Source organism: Abrus precatorius, unplaced genomic scaffold (assembly GCF_003935025.1).
Source record: "Abrus precatorius isolate BTA unplaced genomic scaffold, Abrus_2018 Scaffold10, whole genome shotgun sequence".
Classification (NCBI taxonomy): Eukaryota; Viridiplantae; Streptophyta; class Magnoliopsida; order Fabales; family Fabaceae; genus Abrus; species Abrus precatorius.
Genome location: NW_020874292.1, coordinates 30,354,490 through 30,368,188, shown reverse-complemented (window position 1 = coordinate 30,368,188; position 13,699 = coordinate 30,354,490). Strand labels below are relative to the sequence as shown.

The following is a 13,699-nucleotide window of genomic DNA, read 5'->3' as shown; positions in this document are numbered from 1 at the left end:
ACTTGCCTTGGGTAATTGATCGAGACAGACGCAAGCTTATTTTATTGTGCAAGTTCTGAACCTCCCGAATAACAATAAGTTATTCACAAACATTGATAAGATCCATTTTATTCGTTTTAGATGAATTTGAGCTTAAGGGTATTAGTTAGCTGTTAATTAAATGTTTTTAATAAATTATTATTATATAAGAATTTATAATATTAAATTGATCATAAAATTCATTAAAATAAGCTAAAAATTATTTTAATAAGTTATATAACAAATATTTTAAAATAATGTTTTAAAAAATTATAAGAAACAAAAATTATTTTTATAAGCTTTTTATGAATTATTTTAAACGTCCCCAGAATTATAATACTGAGTGAGTTATTAAATATTTTAAAAAATTGTTTATAAATTGTTTAAGAAGAGTTTTTAAGGCGAAGTATTGAATTTTTAAACCGTTAGAATATTCTTAAATTACACATTATACCAAATTTCGTCTGCTCGTCAAATCTTAAAAAATATAACGAAGTTTAAAAATAGAGATCAAGACCAACAAAATTATATGTATCCACATATTCATTTATAGAAAAACTTGTTAATTCTACAATCAACTTTGATTGCAAGTGCAGAAGAGGACTGGGTCGTAGGCATTACCCCTGATTAGTAGCTAGAATTAGTAGTAGCAGAATCAGCGAAAGCTGAATCTAACCTCATCACCATCGTGTCAAAATCTGTTCCAAATGGGTTGCCACCAACTACGCATTCTCTTTGTTTTAGAAATGCCACGTGTGGATCATCTGTACACGTGTTCTCTAACCCCCTACTCTGCTTCTTACGTTGTTTGCTTTTCTTCTTCTTCTCTCCTTCCCCCTTTGTTGCTATCATTACCAATCACTTGCTTTTTGTCTGTGTCTTATGAAGAGAGTATTTGAATGGTATTAGGAATAATCACCTTAGCGAAGAGTAATATAAAATATTACTGAAGATGAACCTTAACACGAGCAGTAACTTGGAGACTCGTTCTCTTCTTAATGAGATTTGTAACTTTGATAAGAAGGGTCTCTTTGATCTTGGACACCCTCTTCTCAACCGCATCGCTGAGAGCTTCGTCAAAGCTGCTGGAGTATCCTTTCTCTCTTTCTGCTTTTTTCTTCATCCATGCATGTCCAATCAATTTTCTTTTTTCATTATGTTTCCTCTTCCAGATAGGAGCGGTTCAAGCTGTGTCTCGTGAGGCTTATTTTACAGCCATTGAAGGTGAAGATTGAAATACTCTCCCACTTGTTTTTCAACTTTAATATTGCTAATAGTCATTATTATATAAATAACATGCAGAGCTGGACGTGATAATTTGAGAGTTATGATTTGATAGGAAATGTTTTATATGTTTCTTTGGTATCATGATTATTTATCAAAACCAAGTGAAAATCATGTAATGATGAGGCAATGCTGTCCATGGTAGGTACCGGTGTGGATAACAGTGGCGGTTTGCCAACAGAAATATCAGGCGCCAAAAAAAATTGTTTGCCTGGTCTAAGAGGTATATATGCCATCACTTGCTGTACTCACTATGATGCACGGATCCTTCAAAATTTTCAACGTACCCATGTTTTACTTGTACCAATTACTCATTGTGTATCTATTCTCAATCTCTTTGCTGGGAGGAAAAGTTTAAAATTAGCAAAAGTATTAATATTTTTCTTCTTTTTGTTTTGTGCATTTAGGAGAGACAAGTAGCAAATCTGTTGAGGCCTTGGTGAGTTTATTATAACCTTATAATATTATCTATACTTTTTCTATCAGATGAAATTTGCGCTGTATAATTTTCCTGTTAAATGGGTTTCCTTTTTTCTCAGGTGAAGAAAACCGGCAAGGAGTCCTTACAATGGGGTAATAAATTATTCCTTCCACCTACCTAGGACACAACTTTCTTCTGTTGTGAATTTCCTAACATTTTCTACTTTTCTCTTTGCTCTTGTTCTGTGTTTATTCTATTTGATGCAGTGGTTTGGTTTTTGGTTCAATGAGAATTACTATATGAAATTGCCACTATTATATTCACATTTTTAAAAGCAAAATTTCCCTGTGGGGGCTCATGAATTCTTTTGAATTTCAGGAGTGGCTGCAGGAATATATTCAGGTCTCACATATGGGCTGAAGGAAGCTCGTGGAGCTCATGACTGGGTAGTACTTTTTCTTTTCCGGTGTTCATTTAATGGGTTTGAATTTTAGATCTTAACTTTAATATCTTGCACTTAGATGTGGCAGAACAACCTGCTTTGCGTTCTTAAGTAGCACGAACAACATTACATGTTTTTGGGATATTATGATCTTTCTATTACTTCATCCCATCTTGTCGGCCATTTTGTCCTCTAAAGTTTCCATATCTTTTCAATTTCTGTGAATGATAAAAGTGGACTTTTTCTCACTTTCTCCTGAATTTTTATTCTACTCAAACTGGATAGACTTTATTACTGTATTAAAAAATTAGGCTTCATTTAAATGAAAAAAAAAAAAGAGTTGTTGAAATTTTGAAGTATTCTGACAGTATCTTAGCAATATGAATAATAGCATTAACATGATCACGTATTCTGTTTGACGCAGAAAAACAGTGCAGTTGCGGGAGCAATCACTGGAGCAACGCTTGCACTTACATTGGAAAACTCCACTCACGAACAGATTGTGCAATGCGCTATCACTGGAGCTGCTATCTCCACTGCAGCAAATCTTCTCACTGGGATTTTCTAAATGAGTGCTCTGTTCAGATTGGCTTCTGAGATTAGTAACCTTTTTTCTTCTGAATTACGACAGTTACTTATGCATATTAAGATGAACTTGCAATAATTTCCTTTTTGAATTTTTAGTTATCACTGGTGAATTTCTTGTCAAAGTATTTTTAGTCTTGCTTGAGTAAATCTATATTTCTCTTAATAACTTTCGATATACTAGAAAAGAATATAAACTTCCACAATTTTAATATGGGAAAAATTTAACTTATTTGGCAGTTATTAACAGTTTGCTGTGGCTTATATGTCTAATTGTTCTATCTGGCAATAGGATTTTGCGAATTCGAAGTTAAATCTTAGTAGTAAACATTTTATAATGAGAAAACATGACACGTAACTTCACATGACTCAGTCAAGGGTGACTCAGATTATTGTGAGAACTACACCGTGATTCAGTTAATGCTAATCTTCAGTTTGGTTGGAAACCATTTAGAAGCAACACCTTAATGCTTTGTTGCATGAATTTCATCTTAGGATCATGTTTATCATTGTTGATGTACAGATATGCTAAAAAGATTGACGTATGTGTGTCATACGAATACGGGTACTATTCGCTTGCATTCATATGTTGGATATATCTACTGTTATTTAATTATTAGTGATAAGTTTTTATATTATATAAAATTTATTGAAATTGCAAATTCTTATTTGACTTATATAAAAAATATTTAATATGCATACATAAATATAATTATATTTTAGTTAATATATATTACTGCTTCTGCATTTTAATATTTGGTTGTTTTCAAATAATTATGTATTGTATAAAAAATAAATTACGATAAAATGAGTTTATTTTTTATTAAAAATTAATTTTTTAATATTATTTATATAATAATTAATAAAATTTATTTTAAATAATAAATTATTAATAATTAATACTTTTAGGAGGCCTCAAGCAAAGGTTTTAGAAGCCATATGCTATTTTAACTTAACCTGTGCAATGGAGAGGAGGTTAAGTAAGGGGAATGAGTTTTTTTCTTTTTTATTTTCTCTTCAAAAACCAACTTCCAATTCAAGCGAATAATCTGAGAAACTTAAGCGTGACAATATATCTATCCTTATATTCCAACAGGAAAAATTAGAGAATTTAGTAAACAAAAAATGGTAGGGAACAGATGCCGCGTTTTTTAGTCTACGATAAGGAATTAGAATAGCAACAATCGCGGAAGATGCACGCTTCGCTCTAGCGACAATGATGTTATTCTTGGCATTTTATAAAGTGGAAGAAAGCTTTGCAAAACGAGACACACAACACACCTAAGAGTAACCTTAAAACCTTATTGTAGCCCATGCAGTGTTGACGAAAGTTCGACCATGGGAAACATTCATAGTGGTGTTAGAAATTACAACGAGAGTTTCGCACTCGACGATTCCTCAGAAGTTGTGTTGCGGAAAACAAAGAGCCGCAGAGGACGCGAAGTTGTGGACACGTGGACCGCAGAATACTCAATAGTAAGAACAACCTGCGAAATAAGTTTCACGAAAACCAGCGAAACACGCGAAGAAGAAGAGGTATCGATCTCAATCCACGACCGTTCACCTGGTCGTGCAAACGACGACGTTGAGTTCAAGATTGACGTGTCAATAGTTGATGGTCTTCTCTTGGGAAACATCGCTCTCGATGGACCAAGAAGCATGCAACAACTTCCCCCATGCAAAACCCCACTTCCACGTGGTGGGGTTTTCAAGTCCTCTTCTTTCTTATATGGACGTGACACCGAACGCAAGGGTCTAATTGTCGTTTTGAGGGCAAAGTACAACGACGATGATGAAGAGCTTCCTTATTTGATCACCGTGAAGCACTTTTATGTTTCTGGGTGTTCTTCTCAAGGTGTCTATGCTGTGGCAAAGGTTCGCATCAATGATAGCGGTAATGGAGGTTTGAGCTTTCAGATAGAGAAGCCTATTCCGCAATCTAAACGTCACTTGCAATCCGTGTTTGATAATGTCAAAGGAAATGGGTGGAAGATTGATCCCAATAGTTCTGATTTTGCAATTGAAAACCCAAACAAAGGCAATGTTCCGGTGACTTCCCATGGTGGTAACAACAATAATCATGCAAATGGCGATCCTTATTCTTTTAGCATGAGTCGTCACCAACAGATCTCGTCCTTTATCAGCTCAAGTGGAGTCACTAATGGCGATTGGAACAATTCCCTGATATTAAATCGGTGCAATGTTTCGTTTGATGCACATGGTAAATTGAGGTTTAACTAGTTTAGAAAACTATGGTGTGATGTTGTCTATATAAAGTAAATAAGGTATTTATACCTCATTACAGTAAACGCTTGTTGAGCAAATAATGTTTTATGAATGGTGTATCATGGAATTTTAGCGTGTTAACTTTAAATTGTATTACAAGTTCACATTTCTGTCCCTGATATTTTTAAATTTAAGACAAATGAATGCAAATAGCTAGAATAATTTTTTTCGATATTAAAATCAATTAATCCATGAATTGATGACATTTCACATTTATTATATCTATAAATTGAAGTTGGGTTTTTAATTTTGCTTACAGTTATGTTAATCTAAATTCATCAATTAATTAAATCATTGAATATTATATATTTTATTTGTATATTATAGTAATTTCTTTATTAGATATTATGAAATTAATTTATTAGACCTTTATTTAGGTTTTCTAAATTAATGTATAAATTTGATTCTTGCTTAAGTAATTTTCAATTTTTCAATTTTTCAATTATAAATAAATACATAAATATACATATTTAATTAATTCAATTTAACTATTTCTTGGGGTTAAACAAAATTTTACTTTATACTCCTCTTTTTTAATCCTACAAATCTCTCTTGATTTATGTAACAATCACTGTTTAAAAAATGAGGTTTAAAGATTGAATTTAGTGAAATTTCTCTTTTAATAGAAACAAAGTTGGATTGAGATTTTAAATAATTATTTTATTTTTTTGTGATAAATTTAGAGAAAAATAATTTTTCTCTATTTTTTACTCAAAATATCTCTCTAAATATATGAATAAGTGAGAATGAAATATTATTAAATTTTGAGGGTGCAAATGTTATTTTCCTTAATTAAAATCAAATTTAAAAAATTAGAAAAACTAGTCGTGAATAAATTAAATATAATAAGTAAAAATGCAATATATATATATACCCTTTGAAAATGATATTTTTAATGTGAAAGTAGGAGAAAAAACCTTTGGTTATTATATCTTAAAGTATTACTAAATAGCACAAATTTTTAGCATAAAGAAGTACGAATACAACATGGAATAATTTTATTGGATTAAAAATAATTTATAAGATAAAAAAAAGAAAGAGAATGACGAAAATTATCAATGGGACATTAATATATTTGTTCACCAAAATTGTTTTGTACTGTTTATAATTTTATCTCTTATTATAAATGGTCAGAATTAAAATATTTAAATAACATAAATATTTTAAAAAGTTACATAATCTTTTTAAGTAATTATATGACCTTTCAAATTTTATAATCTTGATTATTCATGTATAGTTATATGTTTTAAATTTATATAATTTATTCTTATGTAAAATGGTTTTTCTTATTAAATACATTCTTCTCTTTACATAAATATAATATTCTTATTTTTTAAGAAAAAATATTTATTTAATTTAAAAGAAATTTTGATGCTATATTATTATTTTTATATTTGTTTCTTCTTATTATATACATTATTTTTATTATATTCACGTTTTAATAATTTTAAAAACATATATAATATTCATATTTTTTAGATGAAAAGAATATTTACTAATTTAGTTAATTCAAAAGGAACATTGATACTGTATTATTAGTTAAATATGTTTTTCTGTTCGCTTTCTTCTTATTTATATATATTATTTTTCTTATCTTTCATATTTTAATATTTGTTTATAAAAATTATTATCATGTCAACGAATCTCCATGGCTCCTAAATTTACAAAAACGTTATTAAATCTATATTTAGTGGTGATTAAGTATAGGATTCTGATTTTCATTCCTTTCTTTATGATATTTTTTGTACTTTCATTCCTTTCTTTATGATTTTTTTTTACCTCTTTTTTGGTTTTTTAACTATCCCGTCATTTATCACACATTTTATTTCCTCAACCCCCCTCCCCCAATTTTTCAAACTCTTCCTTCTCACACACTCCAAAATAGTTTGTATATGCATATTTATCCTTAATTTTATGCAGCATTTTTTCCATGGTTCGATGCTTAAATTAGCAGCACCACACAACGGGAAAGATTTTTTTGCGTTATTCTCTCTTTTGGGACGCTCTCTTATCTTGTATATATTCTTTTAAGATGGATGGGTCTCAATCATGTTGTGACAAATAATTTGATGTTAGGTAGATTAATAAGGTTACACTATTATATTAAAAATTGATAAATTATTGCACATATATTATTAAATTAAATAAATTTTTAAATATATAATTAAAAAAAAATTATATGATTATTTTTAAATTTATAAATTGATAAATTAAAAAATTAATATTTAACTATTAATAATAAATATATTAAAATTAAATGAAGAAACAATTATAAAATTATAAATAAAGTTAAAAAAATAAAATAAAAATAATATTAAATTAAAAAAATGAAATTCTTAATGTAAAAAAAAAAAGTTGACACGATGAAAAGAAGAATTAATTTTTAAAATATTTTTTATTTTAAAATTTTCTAAAATACTTTATTTTTAAAATTAGTATTTGCAAATTATTTATAAAAGTCGATTTATAATTTTTTTAAAATAAATATTGTAATTATTAATAAAAATATTTTATTATGTTAAATATGTTAAAAAAGAGATGCATTTTTTAATTAAAGAATTATAATTTTTTAAATATAATTTATATCAAATTATAATAAACATTTAATGCATAAAAAATCACTAAATATATAGCAGAAGAAAACTAATTATTAAAAGTATGTAGGTTTTTTTAAATAAAAGCATTATCTTTTTACAAATTAATTATATCAACTTCTTATTTTTATAAAAAAAATAAAATTAATTCACCTAAAATGAAGACAAGCCCTTTTAAGATATGCTTTGCTTTGTTTTAACGCTATGAATTTGCGCGTATAGGTTGGCAGTTTCACCTATAAAAGAGCAATGGTGGAAGGCCATGACTAAGTGTGAGCGCACAGATAGTAAATATACAATAACAAGCGTTTCAACAATGGGAGAGAGTAAGAGTATTATTAGGCTCAAGTCTGGGGGTCCTCCATTGGAACTCCATAGTATTCCCATGGAGGACCCAACAACGGGTAACGCAACCGGCGTGTGCTTCACATACAAACATGGTTGGAGATTTCTTTCTTTGAAAATAAATCTGACAGCCAAAGACAATCGTGTAAACAAGGTAAGCCTCGAAATCTCCGAAAAAAACGGTAAGGGTTCTTCTGCCAATATAAACATGCAGGTCATAAAGAATGACAAGTACGGTGCTTTATGTAACATGAATAGTGAGCTTCTGGGTACTTATAACTCATCCAAGAATCACTTTTGCGTGCCACCTTTACCGAACACAGAGCTTTTTTATTACATTTGTCGTGAGACTGGTTCAGGAGGTTATTTTTCTCTGGAAAAGAACGTCAACTACGGGGTTGTGGAGAGAGTGAAGGCCACGCACGCCTTTATCTTTGGCGATGGGGAAACTTTGAACGTCAAAATAAAAATAGCACATGACAAAATAAATGGGTTAATTGTTGAGGTGGAAGACCCTGTAAGGCTTACAACGGATTACATGATTCGTGTCTATTCGAAAATCTTGGGGAAGATGGAAAGTGAGATGAAAGCGAACACCCAAATTCTCAGTAGAAATGGCACGTGTCTACCTAATCCTAATGCCAACAATAAGGAGCTTGTCAGCGAAGGAAGGAAAACGATACTTGCCGAGTGTCGCAGCCACTTATCCCCCACCCCCACTCACGTGACAAAGGACGAAAATTAAGAAAATAGGATTGAGAAAAATACATAAATAAATCCTTGCCAAGGTTTTATTTTGTTAGAAAAAAAAAATATTTGGGAAAAGCTATTAGCACACTCCCTAGATTGTTGTAAAGAACTGTACTTCAAGTTGAACGTTTGATTTTATAATAAATTTATGAAGTTGTTTACATTGAATTCTTACGATGAGTAAACAAATAAATTCAAATGAATAATTTAAAAATTAAATTTTAGATTTTTCTTAAGTGTGATTTTATTGTGTTCATGACCATTGTCGTAACAAAAAAGGATGAGCAAAAATGAGTAGAGAAAGGATTGTAGTACAACATTAAGACAAAGCAATAAAGATTGACATAAACAAACGTTTGAAATTAAATTATAGAATACAAATGTACAATTTTTATGATCAACACAAATAATAGGTAATCTCTTGATTTTCAATGTCTAGTTTAGTGTAGAACTTTTGGTGTACAAAGATTTTGAATACACTGATTTTTGTGTAAAAGTCATAACTCCTAAATTATAAAATGAAATATTATTTATAATAACATAATCCAACAGTTTGTTTCCTGCATATATTTCTTTGTCACTTCCTTTCATATGTTTTGCGTAAATACTATTATTGTCTTGTTTTTGTCAGTGTTTTGTCAGTGGAGTCTCATTATCACAACAATTTTAGTCAAAAGCTTACAACTTTTCAAGAGATAGTATTGTATCTCTTCTTTTGAAAAAAAGAGAACTTATTTTATCTATCCAAGCTTGGCTAAGGACTTTGTCGATCTTATAACTCAGAAAATGTTTTTCTTTTTAACAAATAGAAGTATTTGTTTGACTCTTTAAAAAAAATTAAAAGATAATCGGTAAAAAAAGATATTTCAAAAACCCACTTTTGAAGGGTGTGAAAATCTTTGAAAATGAATTTAATTTTTTATGAAAAAAATATTGTTAGAAGAAAATATCTTTTTGAAAATCATTTAAAATATTTTAGTATTATTTAAAAAAAACTCCTTTTGAAAGTATTAAAAATGATTTTAAAACCATAATTTTTAAATAGGAAATTCACATATTTTATACCTATATATTTATGATGAGTAAAACACACTCTAGCTATTGACTAGAAATTGTTAAAAATATATGAGAGAAAAATTTACACAGAAGTAAAAATTATTAAATTAAGAATGAGACTTACATAACTTTTGTGATTTTTAATAAATTTTAACTATAATAATAAGGAATGTTTAAAAAATAATGTATTGTTAGCATTTTTTTATAATTTTATAATATACTAATATTAGGAAAAAAATACAAATCATGATTATAAATAATGTATTGTTCATACACTATTTATCACATTTTTTTTAAGTCTTTGTGTATTAGTTATAGCTTTCTTCTTTTGATCTTTGATTTCAGCTTTTTTTCCATTTCTTTTTTTCATTTTTTTCCTCCCCCTCCCTCATTTCCCAGTCGAACACTTAATATGCATTCTCGAATTCGCTAATTTTATTGCCATGTAGTTGTTCTCATTGCTGATGCAGTCTCCTCCTCTCCCACTATCGCTTTACTCTCCTTTCTTACCACCTCAAATGCTGCGTTGCTCTTAAAAATCCTCTCATAAATTAACAACAACCCCTCCTACATTGATGATCAGTCACTAACATTCGTCGTGCACAGGGACAACAATAGGTAAATTACATGATGAGTACTCACTAAATTTATTTAAAACGGATAGAATATTTATCTGTTACATAAATATGTGTATAGGTATAGATAAATATTCACAAATTTTAATAAGAATAGATATCTAAGTACTCACCTTGCTTCATACCTACATACATATATATATATATATATATATATATATATATATATATTGTGCTACTTATGTAAATTTTAATTTATACTTAAATTCTATTTTACAACTATGTATTAAATTTTTATATTATTATCTTACTTATGTAAAGTTATATAATATTAATATAAAAATAATAAAGTAAACTAAAAAAAATATTTTGATTCATATTTTTAATAAAAAATTTACTATTTTATATCATTTAACTATATTACTATAATTTTTATTATATAATTCATATGAGAATGACTTTTTAAAAAAAATTTATTTATATGACACATATAAAATATTTTTATTAATAAAATTATATTAATATTTAAATTATATAGTGAATAATAAATAATAAATATATTATAAATATTTTATAAATTTTATGATCAGTTATTATTATTGTAGGTTTATTATTTATTGATGATATTTAAATTTTATTTTTTATATTTTAATTTAAAATAATATTTTTATGTAACATGTGCACTACAAGTACAACTATAATATATTAAATCTAAATAATATTATTCTTATCATTAATTTACATTTAAAGAAATTTTTGAAAAGATATAAAATATAAAAAATATTATTAATTTTTTTATTATTTTTTTCGGATAAAAAAGTATAATTATTTTTTATATATACATATATTTTTTTATTAAAAAATTTTATTATGACCATTTATTTTTTATTCAAATTTTTTCTTTTAAAATTATTATACATTATAAATATTTAATTCATTAAAATAATATTTTAAAAAATTTATATTTTTAACAAAATACTTTCGTGTGGTACATGAGTTAAAAATACTAGTATTAATATATATATATATATATATATATATATATATATTATGTTATATTATTTTAATTAAATCAATTATTTTTCTTACAATTTAAGATTTAAAAGTTTTAAAAAAAATGTGTTATGTGTCCACTTCTCATTGTCGTTTGGTACTTGAACTTCTTTTCTCTAATCCTAATCTCATTCTTAATGTCTGTTTCATTTAAACCTGTTGTAGTAACCATGAATCCTTACTTGCTAGAGCTAGTTGTCAATATTGACACAAGAGGTCACTAAGTTATTCCACAAGAAAAGTTACCCATTGTGCAGATCTATCTCGTCGTTACTTTGTTGTTTTCATTCAATCAGGTCTCATACAAGATAAGGGTCATTGTCGACATAAGTATTTAATTTTGCTTATGGTTTCTAAAAATTTTAATTTAAAAAATTATTATTTTAAAATACATTTAGCACTTATAATCTTTGAATATTTATTTTCAATCTATGCTTGTATCTTATTTAGCAACTACATATTAACATTTTTATTATTATGTTACTTATGTGAAGTTATATAAATATATTTTTCTTTATAAATATTTTTTCTCAAATAAGCGCGGGTAATGAGTACAGGTATTCAAAGAGTACGAGCACAAAGATTAATATTTATACTCACACATGTATAGGGCTGGGTACAAATATTTTTTTAAAATGCAGATATGGAGATTAGTACTATAGTATCCTAATTATACCTTATCAATGGTCATTCCTAACTATGCGGAGTTTTGAAGAGAAGGAAAAAAAAAAAGATCAAGAAAAAAAAAGAAATATTAAAGATGAAGATAAAAAGGTAGAAAAAATTGAGGAAAATGCTGGAATTAAAAATCTAATAATAAAAATAATAAACAATGTTAAGAAAACAAAGAAAGAAGCAATGAACAATGTATAAATAATACATGTGATAAAAAATAAAAATATTAACAAATATAACATTTTTAATGATAAAAAACTTATTTTAATTTTTTTAAAAGTTAAAAAATAAAAATAAATTAAAATAAAGTTAGAGAAGGAATTTGAAATTCTTTTATATTAAATTGTTTATTTTTTTAAAAAAATGAGAAAATAACTAAGAAAGTTCAGGTACAATTATACAATATATACATGTAAGTTTACAATTTTATAACAAATAAATGACAGAGAAAACACGTTACTCCCGCTTAATAACGTGATAGTTATATTTTATTGTCGAAATATTTAATAATCCTAACATGCATCAGGTATTTTTAATTTGTCTTTGTATATAAAAAAATTCATAATTTAATCTCTAATCATAAAATTGCGTAGCACATATTGAAGTACATGGATCAAATTAAAACTTTTATATATATATATATATATATATATATATATATAACGTGACATCAACAAGGAAAAAGATATATAATGTTATAACACCGTTATAATGATTTAAATATCAAGACTAGTTTTAAATTTATATTATTTATTCTTAATTTTTTATTTGATCTTTTAACTTTTAAAGTTTTAAAAATATTTTAAATAAATATCTTTTTATTAAAAATTAATTTTTTTTGTAATTTTTTCATTTTTACATCTTTTTACTCTTCTTTCTCTTACTCTCTTGAAAATATTCTACACCCCCGTAAATCTCTCCACACCTCGACCAAGTTGTCCTTTGCATGCGGGTTGGTCACACACCAAACGGACGAATCCTAAACTACGCATTTCAAACCTTTCTCATAGAATTGAAAGTTTACTTCATCGTTGCAAAACTCCATCTCAAATCCATGTACCTTTGAACTATCCTACTGAATAAAGAGGAAAACGGAAAGAAATAAGAAGACAAAGAGAAGAAGAATAAAGAGGAAAAAAAAAATGAAGAGAAAAAGGTAAGAAAAAATTATAAATATAAAAAAATAAGATAAACAATATAGGTGACAAAAAAATAATTTTTTTTAATAAAGTTAATGTTTAAAAAAACTATTTAAAATATTTTGAAAGTTAGAATATTAAATTATAACTTTTAAAAAGTAAAAGATGAAAGTAAAAAATTATAAAAATTAAAGGACCAAAACTATAATTTTATCTTAAATTTTTTATATGTGAACAATTAATGTGAATACTCAATTTTATCCGGGTCCATTTTAAAAATAAATTTTAAAATAAAAAATTAAATATAATTTATTTTTTTTTAAAGAGGTTAAGAAAATAGAAAAAACTAATTTAAATTTAAAATTAAATTTAGAAATGGTCAAAGTAGTTTGTAGATTTTTTATTGGTTATCAAAAAATAAGGGAACCTTTATTAAAAATAAATAAATAAGATTTAGGATTTTTAAAAATGCCTAT

General features: G+C 26.8%; 1 protein-coding gene across 1 annotated transcript; it reads left to right on the top strand.

Moving 5' to 3' along the window:
* Positions 1-970: 970 nt before the first annotated feature.
* LOC113853051 (outer envelope pore protein 16-2, chloroplastic) lies at positions 971-2,733 on the top strand. Its single transcript, XM_027483496.1, has 7 exons — positions 971-1,108; positions 1,191-1,242; positions 1,448-1,525; positions 1,710-1,741; positions 1,842-1,875; positions 2,102-2,169; positions 2,590-2,733. Exons 1-7 carry the CDS (start codon positions 971-973, stop codon positions 2,731-2,733), a joined length of 546 nt encoding a protein of 181 aa, XP_027339297.1.
* The last annotated feature ends 10,966 nt before the right edge of the window (positions 2,734-13,699 follow it).